Here is a 16505-nt window from a genome sequence, read left to right as displayed (position 1 = left end):
ATCCGTCTCTGGATCGCGTATGGGGCAGACTATCTCTGTTCACAGAGGCTTGGATGCGAGACGTACAGGATCATTGGGTTCTGGAGGTTATCACCCAAGATAGGGTTCAATACTCATCCGCCCAGGGGCAGATTTCTCCTGTCAAACCTTTCCTCAAGACCAGAGAAGAGATACTTCTTCCTAGGGTGCGTGAGGGATCTCTCCTCTCTCTGAGTAATCGTTCCAGTACCACTAGCAGAAAAGGTTTTAGGGTACTATTCAAACGTTTTCGTGGTCCCAAAAAAGGGCACGTTCCGCAAGATTCTGGACCTAAAGTGCCTAATCAAGTTTGTCAGTTTTATCGTTTAAAATGGAGACGATCAGGTTGATTCTACCCCTAGTTCAAGAGGGGCAATTTATGACAACAATAGACTTGAAGGATGCTTACCTTCACGTGCCAATCCACAAGCACCTGCAATGTCTAATTAGCATAATGCTTTTGACTTGTCTAGAACTATAATATAGTTGTGTAGCTTGGTTATAATACAACAATGAAATGAAGTTCAGAGTTGAAGTAAAACTTAGCAGTTGCTGTAGCTTTAAATTTGTAACAAACTTACTGCAAACTTAATGCAATGGAATAAGGCTACTAATATAATTTCTTATAGGAAATTAAGTTGGCATCAATATGTATCTCCAAGAAATAGATATTAGCTATGATATATAGTAAAATATAATCAGCTGAAAAAATAGAACGTTGCAACATATAAAATTAAAATGCAATTGAGCAAAAAACAAGATAATGAGAAATACAGAAGGAAAAATATTATCTAATCAGTAGCAACTTGATCACAGGCAATTGTATTAACCTGAGCTTACCAGTACCGGATAAGCAGCCGTTGCTAAGAGGCCAGCAGAAGTGTTCCTCTGGTGTCTGCTGTGGATCCTGGTGTCCTGATAAATGAATACTTTGTTCATGTAAGAGCATGAAACAATCCCTTGTTAGCAGGAGTGAATGAACACTAACACAGGTTGATGGTAGCTAAAGGTAATTAGCTGGAAAAAGTGGTTACTAGAAAAGCTTAGGAGTAATTAGTTGAATTCAGGTACAACTAAACAAAGGATACTGACAATGTCAGAAAATAAACTCTAAGTATAAATAAGCTTTGAGATAACAGAGCTTGGCCTAAATTCACTTATGAACAGAGGGAATAAATCCCTATGCAACTGAGCAAATAATCAAGCAATGACTGTAGTGAAGTGCTGGTTTAAATAAGCAAGATAGGAGGAGTTTTGCCTGAAGGAAGAGAAATGGTATTACACTTAAAGCAACAGTAAAGAATCATGACAGAATCCCCTCTTGAACGAATACTCTCCGAGTATTCAACTCCTCGGTTTAAGAGGGTAACGTCTATGGAAGGCCTGGATGAGCTGAGGTGCATGTAGATCTTTAGAGGGGACCCAAGAATCCTCCTCAGGTCCATACCCCTTCCAACGTATTAAGTATTGAAGTCCTACGGTATTTTAACCTAGAATCGAGAATATTTTCCAACTCATATTCTTCGTGATCTTCCACAGGTATGTGAGGTACCCGTGGTTGTATTCTACGTGGATCTTGATCTTTGATGTACGGTTTGAGAAGGGAAACATGAAAAGTTGGGTGAATGGTATATCTGTCAGGGAGCTGGAGAGTAACTGTAGTAGGGTTGATTATATTGACAATAGGGAATGGTCCAATGTTTTGATTTGCGAGTTTCTTAGCTGGTACTTGTAAATGTAGATTATTAGTTGATAACCAGACATAATCGGAAACATACGGTGGTGGTTCACGGTGACGTTTATCATAGTGGAATTTCTGACATTTTTTAGCTTCCGTCAGATTGAGTTTGAGTTTGAGTTTTGTGAAATTGTTCCGAATATTCTCAGCTAAATTGAGCACCGCAGGACAATTGGTTTGTTGAAATGCTCGAGGTATACTTTTAGGATGGAAACCATAGGAAGCATAGAAAGGACTCATCTTACTAGAGGTATTCAGGGAATTGTTATAGGAGAATTCGGCTATTGCAATATAGTCGCTCTAATCGTCTTGTAGATGAGTAATATAGCATCGTAAATACTGTTCCAGTATTTGGTTTATACGTTCTGTGAGTCCATTTATTTGCGGATGATAAGCTGTTGAAAGACATGAATCAATTTGTAGAATACGACAGAGTTGTCTCCAGAACTTTGAGTTAAATTGTGTGCCTCTGTCGCTAATTATAATATCGGGTAATCCATGCAACTTCATGATATGGTCTATGTAGCACTTAGCAGTTTGTGAGGCAGTTGGTAATTCTTTTAAGGGTATAAAATGCGCCATCTTTGTAAAATGGTCCACGACTACTAATATGGTGTTATAGGAGTGAGAGGCCAGCAATTCAACAATGAAGTCGAATGAGACTGTTGACCAAGGTGTATCAGGTACAGGTAATGGTCTATTGACCAGCTGGTTTGCAATTTTCAACTTTCATTCTTGCACATACTTCACAAGTCCGAATGTAATCGTATATGGTTTTCTTATAATTGGGCCACCAATAAGAACGTGATACTAACTCTATGGTTTTCTGTATACCCAGATGTCCTGCCATTGGGGAGTCATGGAATTGTTTGAGAATCTCAAGACGTAGAGAAGGAGTTACATATAATCTATCGCAGTGATGGTATAATCCATTAGGTCCTAGATGGCCATCTGAATGTGGCAAAGTTGTGTCTTTTTGTAAGGCAAAATTGTAGTTGTGGTGTAGTGATTGTAGCTACGATCTTTTCGTTAGGTATTATTGTTGTGGGTTAAGTAGTTTAGATTGAGTTTCATGTATCCTGGATAAGGAATCCGCTTTCACATTCCTCAGAGCAGGTCTGTGATTATGAAATCAAACCTATCAAAAAAAGTGACCACCTAACCTGTCTCGCAGATAGGGTTTTATTCTTCCTTAAGTACTCAAGGTTTTTATGATCTGTGTATATTGTGAATGGAAAAGTTGTCCCTTCTAAGAGATGTCTCCATTTTTCTAGCGCAGATTTTATAGCTAGTAATTCCTTGTCGCCCACTGAATATTTCCTTTCAGCAGAAGTTAAAGTCCTTGAATGCAGATTTTAAATCGATACATTGGGACAAAACCGCTCCTAATCCAGTATCGGAGGCGTCCACCTCAAGAACGAAATGCTTGGTATGGTCTGGTAGATGTAAGATAGCAGTTATGAATCTTGTCTTTAGTAAATTGAAGGTCTCTTCAGCTGCAGGTGTCCAAATAATTTGTTTGTTTACCAGTTAGTACGGTTAAAGGTTTCACCAAAGATGAATAATTGAAAATAAATCTCCTATAAAAATTTGTGAAGCCTAAGAAGCGTTGGAGATCTGTTTTGTGAAGTGGGTCTTGGCCAATTTGTGATGGAAGTGATTTTCTCTGGATCCATCATAACACCCTCTGGAGAAAAAAATATATCCCAAAAACTTTATTGTGGTTTTGTGAAATTGGCACTTTTCTAGTTTTGCGTAAAGTCTGTGATCTTTGAGTCTGGATAAAACCCACCTTACATGTTTTACATGTGTTTCGGGATCAGTGGAATAGATTAGGATATCATCTAAATAACTATTACATATATAGGGCATTACTAAATATTCATATAAACCATACCTGGTCCTGAAAGCTGTTTTCCACTCATCTCCTTCACGGACTCTGATGAGGTTATATGCACCTTTTAAGTCAAGTTTTGTAAAAACTTAGCATTGGATAGGCGTTCTAATAATTCTGTTATTAGCGGCAAAGGATATCGGTTTTTCAGTCGGACAACATAACTTCAGTGGCTTACATCAACCATCAAGGAGGAACTCAGAGTTCCTTGGCCATGGCAGAGGTAGCCAAGACTATTCAGTGGGCAGAGACCCACAACTGCTGTCTATCTGCGATCCACATTCCAGGAGTGGACAATTGGGAAGTGGATTTTCTGAGCAGACAGACCTTTCACCCGGGGGAGTGGGAACTTCATCTGGAGGTGTTTTCCAACTTGATTCTCTGGCGGTCCTTGGCATTTCAGTCTAGTATACCTATTTCCTCCGTTCGCTCTCCTTCCACTGGTTATTGCTCAAATTAAACGGGAGAAGGCATTGGTGATCCTCATTGCACTGGCGTTGCCTCGCAGGATCTGGTATGCAAACCTAGTGGAGATGTATTCTCTTCCGCCTTGGAGACTTCTACTTCAAGGGCCCTTCCTTCATCCAAATCTTGTTTCTCTGAAGCTGACTGCTTGGAGATTGAACGCTTAATTCTTTCTAAGCGCGGGTTTTCAGAGTTGGTTATTGAGACCTTGATTCAGGCTCGTAAGCCCGTAACTAGAACGATTTACCATAAGATATGACGTAATATCTGTATTGGTGTGAATCCAGAAGCTACTCTTGGAGTAGAGTTCGTATTCCTAGAATTGTGTCCCTTCTCCAAGAAGGTCTGAAGAAGGGCTTATCTGCAACTACTTTGAAGGGCCAAATATCTGCCGTGTCTATTTTGTTGCATAAACGTCTGGCGGATGTACCAGACGTGCAATCTTTCTGTCAGGCCTTGGTCAGAATCGGGCCTGTGTTCAAACCTGTTACTCCTCCCTGGAGTCTTAACCTTGTTCTTAAAGTTCTTCAGCAGGCTTAGTTTGAGCCCATGCATTCCGTAGATATTAAGATGTTACCTTGGAAAATTTTGTTTCCTGTTGCAATTTCTTCTGTTCGTAGAGTCTCAGAGCTCTTGGCGTTGCAGTGTGAATCCCCTTACCTTTATTTTTAATTCCAATTTTTTTTTATAGTTCTGCGTACTAATTTAGGGTTCCTCTCTAAAGTGGTTTCGGATAGGAACATTAATCATGAAATCGTTGTTCTTTCCTTGTGTCCTAACCCTTCTTCTCATAAAGAGCGTCTGCTGCACAGCCTAGATGTGGTTTGTGCGTTGAAATACTATTTACAGGCCGACTAAGGATTTCCGCCAGTCTTCTGCTTTGTTTGTTGCTTTCTCTGGAAATGCAAGGGTCAGAAAGCTACGGCTACTTCTCTTTCTTTGTGGCTGAAGAGTGTAATTAGTTTGGCCTATGAAACTGCTGGACAGTAGCCTCCTGTGAGGGTCACGGAAGAGGAAACAGGGCTGTTTCCTCTTCCTGGGCATTCAAAAATGAAGCTTCAGTGGAACAGATTTGCAAAGCTGCAACTTATTCCTCTCTACACACTTTTTTTTTTTAAATTATAAATTTGATACTTTTGCCTCAACTGAGGCTTCTTTTGGGAGACAGGTTCTTCAAGCAGTGGTGCCTTCCGTTTAGGTAACATGTCTCTCCCTCCCTTATAATCTGTGTCCTCTAGCTTGGGTATTGATTCCCAATAGTAATTAGACATGATCCATGGACTCACCATGTCATTAGAAAGAAAACAAAATTTATGCTTACCTGCTAAATTTATTTCTTGACACGGTGAGTCCATGGCCCGCCCTGTTTATTTAGACAGGTTTTTGTGTTGTACACCTCGGGCACCTCTGCACCTTGTGTTACTTCCTTTCTCGCCTTTTCCTTCGGTCGAATGACTGGGGTTGGAGGGAAGGGAGGCGATACTTATCAGCTTTGCTGGGGTGCTCTTAGCCTCCTCCTACTGGCCAGGAGTGATATTCCCAATAGTAATTAGAGATGATCCGTGGACTCACCATGTCAAGAAATAAATAAATCTATCAAGTAAGCATACATTTAGTTTTTCACAGACAATTATGTATACCAGTTTATAAGCTAATCCCCCTCCCCCCAATATTATTTTAAAAAGTAATGTTAGCTTTTACTTTACTTTTTTCGTTGTGCTTTACTTTTAGAAATGAAGAACTAGATGATTTAGACACTAGCTCTGAAACCAAGGATGCAGAACAAAAGGACCAGGATACTGCCTCTGAAGATGAATCCACCTCTCTTAATAAAATAGGGAAAGGTAATAGAAAAAAATAATTCTTATTTCAGTCCTGAATATTAAATATTTTTATATATGTCTATATTTCAGTTTTTCTTTGTATACAAAAAGAACTAATAAATGTCAAAATATTTTTAGGTGCAATAAAATCTATATTGTGTCATCCTAACAATTGTAGTTGAGTTACTGTGTTTATGCAAGCTAGCTATACTTTTTTCTTTTTAAAGACACGATGAGTCCACGGATCATCATCCTTGTGGGATTACACTTCCTGGTCAGCAGGAGGAGGCAAAGAGCACCACAGCAGAGCTGTTATATATAGCTCCTCCCTTCCCTCCCACCCCAGTCATTCTCTTTGCCTTTGTTAGTGATAGGAAGAGGTAAAGTGAGGTGTTAGTATAGATTCTTCAATCAAGAGTTTATTATTTTTAAAATAGTGCACGATTGTGCTGCTTTGTTTTAGGGTGTAGCCTAGTCCATACCAGTCTCTTCAGTAGAGCTTTTGGTGGCTTTAGAGCAATAGGAACTGGTGGGACATAATTCTCACTGCGCCTCCTATACATTTATGCTGCCCTAATCTTGATAGCCTAAGCACATTTAACTCGGGCTTATCTTATTCCACAGGGCTATGGGAGGGAGAGGACCTCTTAAACCTGCTGGACTGTCCTTCTGTTGGACAGCATTTAAGGTAAGTGCTAACTTTGTTCATTCTGGGGAGTAGACTCAGAGTAAAGTGGGCACTTAAATTTTATTTCTCTTGTAAAGGTGTATCCAGTCCACGGGTTCATCCATTACTTGTGGGATATTCTCCTTCCCAACAGGAAGTTGCAAGAGGACACCCACAGCAGAGCTGTCTATATAGCTCCTTCCCTAACTGCCACCCCCAGTCATTCTCTTGCAACTCTCGACAAGAAAGGAAGTATCAAGAGATATGTGGTGACTTAGTGTAGTTTTTACCTTCAATCAAGAGTTTATTTTGTAAACGGTACCGGCGTTGTACTGTTTTACTCTCAGGCAGAAATTGGAAGAAGAATCTGCCTGGAGGTTGATAATCTCAGCGGTTTGTAACTAAGGTCCATTGCTGTTCTCACACATAACTGAAGAGTATGGAAAGAAAACTTCAGTTGGGGGGACGGTTTGCAGATCACCTGCTTTGAGGTATGTTCAGTATATTTTTTTCTAGAGAGATAAGGTCTAGAAAATGCTGACAGTGCCTGGTATATTTGAGGTAAGCCTGATACAGTGATTTAACAACGACTGTGATCATGCTTACAAGATAAGGGTAATATTCATGTTAACTCTCATATTACTTAGTGTAAAAACATTTGCATAACTTACAGAAAAAAGTTTTTTCTCTGAGGTTGATAAATCTTTATTTGGGGCAGACCCTATTCGGGCCTGGACTGAAGGAGATCATTTCTGATATTACTGGAGGAAAAGGCCATGCCCTTCACCAGGATAGGTCCAACAAATTAAGGACCAAACAGACTAATTTTCGTTCCTTTCGAAACTTCAAGAGTGGCGCAGCTTCAACTTCCTCTACTGCAAAACAAGAAGGAAATTTTGCCCAGTCCAAGCCAGTCTGGAGACCTAACCAGGCTTGGAACATGGAATGCAGGCCAAAAAACCTGCTGCTGCCTCTAAGACAGCATGAAGGAGTAGCCCCCGATCCGGGACCGGATCTAGTGGGGGGCAGACTTTCTCTCTTCGCCCAGGCTTGGGCAAGAGACGTCCAGGATCCCTGGGCTCTGGAGATTGTTTCCCAGGGATATCTTCTGGACTTCAAAGCCTCATCTCCAAAGGGGAGATTTCATCTCTCACAATTATCTGCAAACCAGATAAAGAGAGAGGCATTCTTACGTTGTGTTCAAGACCTTCTGGTTATGGGAGTGATCCACCCAGTTCCAAGGGAGGAACAGGGGCAAGGATTCTATTCAAATCTGTTTATAGTTCCCAAAAAGGAGGGAACTTTCAGACCAATCTTGGATCTCAAGATCCTAAACAAATGTCTCAGGGTCCCATCCTTCAAGATGGAGACTATTCGAACCATCCTACCTATGATCCAGGAGGGTCAATATAGGACTACCATGGACATTCCGATTCACAGAGATCATCATCGGTTTCTCAGGTTTGCCTTCCTAGACAGGCATTACCAGTTTGTGGCTCTTCCCTTCGGGTTAGCCACGGCACCAAGAATCTTTACAAAGGTTCTAGGGTCCCTACTGGTGGTTCTAAGGCCACAAGGCATAGCGGTCGCTCCTTACCTAGACAACATTCTGATACAGGCGTCGAATTTTCAAATCGCCAAGTCCCATACGGACATTGTTCTGGCATTCCTGAGGTCTCATGGGTGGAAGGTGAACGAAGAAAAGAGTTCTCTCTCCCCTCTCACAAGAGTTTCCTTCCTAGGAACTCTGATAGATTCAGTAGAAATGAAGATTTTTCTGACAGAGGTCAGGTTGTCAAAGCTTCTAACTTCCTGCCGTGCTCCTTATTCCATTTCTCAGCCGTCAGTGGCTCAGTGTATGGAAGTAATCGGCTTAATGGTAGCGGCAATGGACATAGTTCCGTTTGCCCGCCTACATCTCAGACCACTGCAACTTTGCATGCTCAATCAGTGGAATGGGGATTACACAGATTTGTCCCCTCTGCTAAATCTGGATCAAGAGACCAGGGATTCTCTTCTCTGGTGGCTATCTCAGGTCCATCTGTCCAGGGGAATGAGCTTACGCAGGCCAGAATGGACTATAGTGACGACAGATGCCAGCCTTCTGGGCTGGGGCACAGTCTGGAACTCCCTGAAGGCTCAGGGTTCGTGGACTCAGGAGGAAGCCCTCCTTCCGATAAACGTTCTGGAACTAAGAGCGATATTCAATGCTCTTCAGGCTTGGCCTCAGCTAGCTGCGGTCAGGTTCATCAGATTTCAGTCGGACAACATCACGACTGTAGCCTATATCAACCATCAGGGGGGTACAAGGAGCCCCCTGGCGATGTTGGAGGTTTCAAAGATAATTCTATGGGCAGAGGTTCACTCTTGCCATCTCTCAGCTATCCATATCCCAGCAGTAGAGAACTGGGAGGCGTATTTCCTAAGTCGGCAGACTTTTCATCCGGGGGAGTGGGAGCTCCATCCGGAGGTATTTGCCCAGTTGATTCAACTATGGGGCAAACCAGAACTGGATCTCATGGCGTCTCGTCAGAACGCCAAGCTTCCTCGTTACGGGTCCAGGTCAAGGGATCCCAAGGCAGCGCTGATAGATGCTCTAGCAGCGCCCTGGTCCTTCAGCCTGGCTTATGTGTTTCCACCCTTTCCTCTGCTCCCTCGTCTGATTGCCAAGATCAAGCAGGAGAGAGCTTCGGTGATTTTGATAGCTCCTGCGTGGCCACGCAGGACCTTCTACTTCAAGGTCCTTTCAAACATCCAAATCTAATTTCTCTGCGTCTGACTGCTTAGAGATTGAACGCTTGATTCTATCAAGGCGTGGTATTTCCGAGACGGTCATTGATACCTTAATTCAGGCTTGAAAGCCTGTCACCAGGAAAATGTATCATAAGATATGGTGTAAATATCTTCATTGGTGTGAATCCAAGGGTTACTCATGGAGTAAAGTCAGGATTCCTAGAATCTTATCCTTTCTCCAAGAGGGATATGAGAGAGGCTTGTCTGCTATTTCCTTAAAGGGACATATTTCTGCTCTGTCTATTCTTTTGCACAAACGTCTGGCTGAGGTTCCAGACGTTCAGGCGTTTTGTCAGGCTTTAGTTAGAATTAAGCCTGTGTTTTAAACCTGTTGCTCCGCCATGGAGTTTAAATTTAGTTCTTAAAGTTCTTCAAGGGGTTCCGTTTGAACCTTTGCATTCCATAGATATTAAACTTTTATCTTGGAAAGTTCTGTTCCTAGTAGCTATCTCCTCGGCTTGAAGAGTTTCGGAGTTATCTGCTTTACAGTGTGATTCCCCTTATCTGATTTTCCATGCAGATAAGGTAGTTTTGCGTACCAAACCTGGGTTTCTTCCTAAGGTAGTATCTAATAAGAACAACAATCTCCTTCATTATGTCCTAATCCTTCCTCAAGGAAGGAACGTCTTTTACACAATCTTGATGTGGTTCGTGCTTTAAAGTTTTATTTACAAGCTACGAAGGGTTTTCTTCAAACATCTGCTTTGTTTGTTGTCGACTCTGGACAGAGGAGAGGCCAAAAGGCTTCGGCAACTTCTTTCTTTTTGGCTGAGAAGCATAATCCGCTGAGCTTATGAGACTGCTGGCCAGCAGCCTCCTGAAAGAATTACAGCTCATTCCACTAGAGCGGTGGCTTCCACATGGGCTTTTAAAAATGAGGCCTCTGTTGAACAGATTTGTAAGGCGGCGACTTGGTCTTCGCTTCACACTTTTTCTAAATTCTACAAATTCGATACTTTTGCTTCTTCGGAGGCTATTTTTGGGAGAAAGGTCTTACAGGCAGTGGCGCCTTCCGTTTGAGTTCCTGCCTTGTCCCTCCCTTCATCCGTGTCCTAAAGCTTTGGCATTGGTATCCCACAAGTAATGGATGAACCCGTGGACTGGATACACCTTTACACGAGAAAACAAAATTTATGCTTACCTGATAAATTTATTTCTCTTGTGGTGTATCCAGTCCACGGCCCGCCCTGTCATTTTAAGGCAGGTGTTTTTTATTTTTTTAAACTACAGTCACCACTGCACCCTGTAGTTTCTCGTTTTTTTTCTTGCTTGTCTTCGGTCGAATGACTGGGGGTGGCAGTTAGGGGAGGAGCTATATAGACAGCTCTGCTGTGGGTGTCCTCTTTCAACTTCCTGTTGGGAAGGAGAATATCCCACAAGTAATGGATGAACCCGTGGACTGGATACACCACAAGAGAAATAAATTTATCAGGTAAGCATGAATTTCGTTTTGAAGCTTACATAAGACTCATTCAGGGTTTCTTATGTTGGGACATTAATCCCTCTTATATGGAGGGTTTGGTTTGAACAGCCATGAGTACAGGCACTGGGGCTGGGAGAAGGCTTGTAGTCTCTTGCCGAATTTTTCAATTGAAAGCAGACTGTAAAGGATGTTTTTGCTCATTTTATTATAAATGGTGGTTATGGTTCCTCTTTTACTTTTACTCCGTTGTCGGGTAATGTGTTTAGGGAAGTTACGCCCACGATGGGCTGGGCTATATATTTGCACGCTGCCTTTAGATTATTGCGCAGTCCTAAGCCGACAGAAGTGGACGTCTGCACTCGTGGCTCTACTACCGCATGTCTTTCTGAATAATCAGACAAGCGGTTGTAGCGTTTTGGTGCCCTGAGTGTCCGGATCGTTTTCATCTATAAAGCTACAATTGTTCCGGTCAGGGAGTGAGTCTGTTGGCAGGTAGGCACCTCAGCAGAGTTGCTGAGGTGTATAGGTGTCGGAATTTACTTTAACTGCTGGGGTACGTTTTTTTTCTGTAATGCAGTAAAAAAGTTGCGGTTTTAAAATTTACAGGCACAGTATCGTTTTGTTTTTTCCTCTCTCTTCTGTCATCAAATTTTTTGTGAACAATTTGAATAGCTTTGAATGATTTGGAGGTTGTATCTTTCAGGTTTAAACTAGAACACCTCCGCCTGTTACTTAGGGAGGTTTTGGTGACTTTAGACGACTGTGATTCTACAGTAGTTGTCGCTCCTGTGAAGTCGAGTAAATTGGACAGTACTTAAATGAACTTCGGAGATTATTTCCAAGGAATGGGAGAGACCAGGTATTCCCTTTTCCCCATCTCCTTTTTTTAAGACGATGTTTCCTATAGCGGACTTTATCGGGGAAACTTGGCAGACGGTTCCTAAGGTGGAAGGAGCTATTTCCACCCTAGCCAAGCAAACTACTATTCCCATTGAGATTAGTTGTGCTTTTACAGATCCCATGGACAAGAAGTTGGAGGGTCTACTTTATGTTCACCAGGGTGTGCTATTGCAGCCGGCTTGGTGCATTGCTACGGTCACTAGTGCAGCAGCTTATTGGTTTGATGCTCTGTCTGAGTGTCTCAGAACTGAGACCACTTTAGAGGAGATCCAAGATAGGATTAAAGCTCTAAAGTTGGCATTATTATTATTACAGATGCTTCTCTGCAAATTACTAAATTGGCAGCTAAGAGTTCGGGGTTTTCTATCCTAGACCGCAGAGCCTTATGGTTAAAACCCTGGTCTGCGCACATATCATCCAAGTCTAAGCTTCTGGCAATTCCTTGCAAGGGGAAGACCTTGTTTGGACCGGGCCTGAAGGAAATTATCTCTGATATCCTTCCTCAGGATAAGAGAAGTAAACAAAAAGGACGACAAAGTGATTTTCGTTCCTTTCGAAATTTCAAAGGAAATTCTTTCTCTTCCTCCTCTAAACAGTAAGGGAACTATTTGCAATCTAAGTCTATTTGGAGACCCAACCAGTCTTGGAACAAGGGTAAACAATCCAGGAAGCCTGCTGTTGAATCCAAAACAGCATGAAGGGCACCGGATTTGGTAGGAGGTAGGCTCTCATTCTTCATTCAGGCTTGGGTTCGGGACGCTCAGGATCCCTTGGCGGTAGCAATAGTGTCTCAGGGATACAAACTTTAATTCAAGAATTTTCCTCCCAGAGGAAAATTTCTTTCAAGATTATCTGCAAACAAGATAAAAAATAGGCATTCTTACATTGTGTAAGAGACCTTTCCTCCCTGGGAGTAATTGTCCCCGTTCCAGTACAGGAACAGGGGCAGGATTTTTATTCAAATCTGTTTGTGGTTCCCAAAAAAGAGGGAACCTTCAGACGTATATATTAGACCTCAAGAGTCTAAACAAGTTTCTCAGCGTTCCATCATTCAAGATGGAAACTATACGTACCATTCTTCAATTGATCCAGGAGGGTCAATTTATGACGAAAGTGGATTTAAAGGATACATAGCTACATGTCCCTATCCACAGAGATCATCACAAGTTCCTGAGGTTTTCTTTTCTGGACAAACACTTTCAGTTCGTGGCTCTTCCTTTCGAGTTGGCCACGGCACCCAGAATTTTCACAAAGGTTCTGGGGTCTCTACTGGCGGTTCTAAGACTGCGGGGCATTGCGGTGGTGCCCTATCTGGACGATATTCTAATCCAGGCGTCATCTTGTCAACAAGCAATATCTCATACCAACGTTGTGCTATCCTTCCTGAGATCTCATGGGTGGAAGATAAATCTGGACAAGAGTTCCTTAATCCCGAAGACGAGGGTAACTTTCTTGGGAACTCTAATATCTATGAGTATTTTTCTGACAGAGGTCAGGAAATCAAAGATTCTAGATGCTTGCCAAGCACTTAAGTCCAATCCTTGGCCGTCAGTGGCTCAGTGCATGGAAGTAATCGGACTGATGGTGGCGGCAATGGACATCATCCCGTTTGCTCGGATTCACCTCAGGCCTCTGTAGTTAAACATGCTCAGGCAGTGGAATGGAGATTATGCAGACTTGTCTCCTCGAATAACCCTGGAACAGGAGACGAGGGACTCTTCCATGGTGGTTGTCTCTGGATCATCTATCCCAGGGAACCTGCTTTCGCAGACTTTCCTGGGTGATTGTGACAACAGATGCCAGCCTTTTAGGGTGGGGAGCTGTCTGGGGTTCCCTAAAGGCTCAGGGAGTGTGGACTCAGGCAGAGTCTGTTCTTCCTATCAACATCCTGGAACTAAGTGCGATCTTCAATGCTCTTCTGGCCTGGCCTCAGTTGACTGCGGCCCAGTTCATCAGATTCCAGTCGGACAACATAACGACAGTGGCTTACATCAATCATCAAGGAGGAACGAGGAGTTCCTTAGCGATGACCGAGGTAGCCAAAATAATTTGGTGGGCGGATGCCCACTCTTGCCATCCGTTGGCGATCCACATCCCAGGGGTGGACAACTGGGAGGCGGATTTTCTGAGCAGGCAGACTTTTCATCCGGGAGAGTGAGAACTTCATCCGGAGGTGTTCTCCACCCTGATTCTCAAATGGGGTCAGCCGGAGTTGAATCTCATGGCATCTCGTCAGAATGCCAAGCTCCCAAGATACGGGTCGAGGTCCAGGGATCCCCAGGCGGAACTGATAGATGCTCTGGCGGTTCCTTGGTCCTTCAATCTTGCATACCTATTTCCTCCGTTTGCGCTTCTTCCTAGGGTCATTGCTCGAATCAAGCAGGAGAGGGCACCGGGGATCCTCATTGCTCCTGCTTGGCCTCGCAGGATTTGGTATGCAGATCTGGTGGACATGTCATCCCTGCCACCTTGGAAACTTCCGTTGAGGAAGGACCTTCTCATTCAAGGGCCCTTCACCCAAATTTTCTCGGAAGCTGACTGCTTGGAGATTGAACGCTTAATCTTATCCAAGCGGGGTTTTTCTGATTCGGTCATAGAGACCTTAATTCAGGCACATAACCTGTAACTAGAAGGATTTATCATAAGATATGGCGTAAAAATATCTCTATTGGTGTGAATCCAAGGGCTACTCATAGAGTAGAGTTAGGATTCCCAGAATTTTGTCCTTTCTCCAAGATGGTTTGTAGAAGGGTTTATCGGCAAGTTCCCTAAAGGGTCAGATCTCTGCCTTATCTATTTTGTTACACAAATGTCTGGCAGATACCCCAGATGCTCAATCCTTTTGTCAGGCCTTGGTTAGGATCAGGCCTGTGTTCAAGCCAGTTACTCCTCCATGGAGTTTGCATTTAGTTCTTCAAGGGGCTCAGTTTGAGCCTATGCATTCCTTAGATATTAAGTTGTTATCTTGGAAAGTTTTATTTCTTGTTGCCATTTCTTCAGCTCGAGGAGTGTCTTAGTTTTCGGCATTGCAGTACAATTCGCCTTACCTTATTTTCCATTTGGATAAGGTAGTCTTACATACTAAACTAGGGTTCCTTCCTAAGGTTGTTTCAGACAGAAATATTAATCAGGAGATTGTTGTTCCTTCCTTGTGTCCTAATCCTTCTCAGAAGGAACGTCTTCTGTACAATTTGGACGTAGTCCGTACTTTAAAGTTTTACTTATAAGCAACTAAGGACTTTTGTCAGTCTTTTTTTCTGTAATTTTCTCTGGAAAAAAGTGTCAGAAAGCTAAGGCTACCTCTTTTTCTTTTTGGTTGAAGAGTATCATCCATTTTGCATATGAGACTGCTGGACAGCAGCCTCCTGAAAGAGTTACGGCTCATTCCACTAGGGCTGTTACTTCCTCATGGGCATTCAAAAATGAAGCTTCTGTAGAACAGATTTGCAAGGCTGCAACTTGGTCCTCTCTTCACACTTTTTCTAAATTTTACAAATTTGATACTTTTGCCTTTGCTGAGGCTGCTTTTGGGAGAGAGGTTCTTCAAGCAGTGGTGCCTTCCGTTTAGGTTCCCTGTCTTGTCCCTCCCTTATCATCCGTGTACTTTAGCTTTTGATATTGTATCCCACAAGTAAGGATGATGATCCGTGGACTCATCGTGTCTTTAACCCTTTAAGGACACAGCTTTCAGTTTGCTCAATTGTTTTATGACGGAAAAATTCCGTCATATGTCCTTAAGAGGTTAAAAAGAAAAGAAAATTTATGCTTACCTGATAAACTTGTTTATTTTTAGACACGATGAGTCCAAGGCCCGCCCTGTTCTCTTAGGACAGGTTGTTATTTTTTGTAAACTTCAGACACCTCTGCACCTTGGCTTTTCCTTTCTCTTCCTAACTTCGCTCGAATGACTGGAGTGGGAGGGATCGGAGGAGCTATATATAACAGCTCTGCTGTGGTGCTCTTTGCCTCCTCCTGCTGACCAGGTGGTGTAATCCCACAAGTAAGGATGATGATCCGTGGACTCATTGTGTCTAAAAAGAAACGAATTTATCAGGTAAGCATAAATTGCCTTTTTTTATTAAATATTAAATATAAAATCTTACATGCCAAAGTAAGAGTTCATATAGCTCCACCCTTACAGTCAAACAAAGCAAAATTGTTTTCTTTCATGTAATTGATCGCAAGAGTCCATGAGCTAGTGTCGTATGGGATATACATTCCTACCAGGAGGGGCAAAGTTTCCCAAACCTCAAAATGCCTATAAATACACCCCCCACCACACCCACAATTCAGTTTTACAAACTTTGCCTCCTATGGAGGTGGTGAAGTAAGTTTGTGCTAGATTTCTACGTTGATATGCGCTTCGCAGCATACTGAAGCCCGGTTTTCCTCTCAGAGTGCAGTGAATGACACAGGGATGTGAAGGGAGTATTGCCTATTGAATGCTATGGTCATCCTATCGGGGATCTATTTCATAGGTTCTCTGTTATCGGTCGTAGAGATTCTTCTCCTACCTCCCTTTTCAGATCGACAATATACTCTTATATACCATTACCTCTACTGATTCTCGTTTCAGTACTGGTTTGGCTATCTACTATATGTAGATGAGTGTCTTTTGGTAAGTATGTCTTATTTTATTTATGACACTCTCAGCTATGGTTTGGCACTTTATATGTAAAGTTCTAAATATATGTTTTATACTTATATTTGCCATGATTCAGGTTAATCAGTATATTTCCTTCATTCAGACTGTCAGTTTCATTTTTTGGGAAATGCATATGAAT

The 16505-nt window shown here is 42.5% G+C and overlaps 2 protein-coding genes across 5 annotated transcripts in view; both read left to right on the top strand.

Annotated features, from left to right (window-relative positions):
- BAZ1A (bromodomain adjacent to zinc finger domain 1A) overlaps positions 1–16505 on the top strand; it is a 762668-nt gene that overhangs the window by 456173 nt on the left and 289990 nt on the right. For all 4 annotated transcript variants that reach the window (XM_053697759.1, XM_053697757.1, XM_053697758.1 and 1 more), the window contains exon 17: positions 5847–5959. In XM_053697759.1, coding sequence (XP_053553734.1) covers positions 5847–5959 — 113 coding nt within the window. The remainder of the gene's footprint in view (positions 1–5846; positions 5960–16505) is intronic.
- Positions 1–16505, top strand: part of LOC128645029 (uncharacterized) — a 99605-nt gene that overhangs the window by 40183 nt on the left and 42917 nt on the right. The window lies entirely within an intron of this gene.

This window comes from Bombina bombina, chromosome 1, assembly GCF_027579735.1.
Source record: "Bombina bombina isolate aBomBom1 chromosome 1, aBomBom1.pri, whole genome shotgun sequence".
In the NCBI taxonomy this organism is placed as follows: domain Eukaryota; kingdom Metazoa; phylum Chordata; class Amphibia; order Anura; family Bombinatoridae; genus Bombina; species Bombina bombina.
The sequence above is the reverse complement of the archived record's forward strand: the minus strand, read 5'-3'. Positions and strand labels throughout refer to the sequence as shown.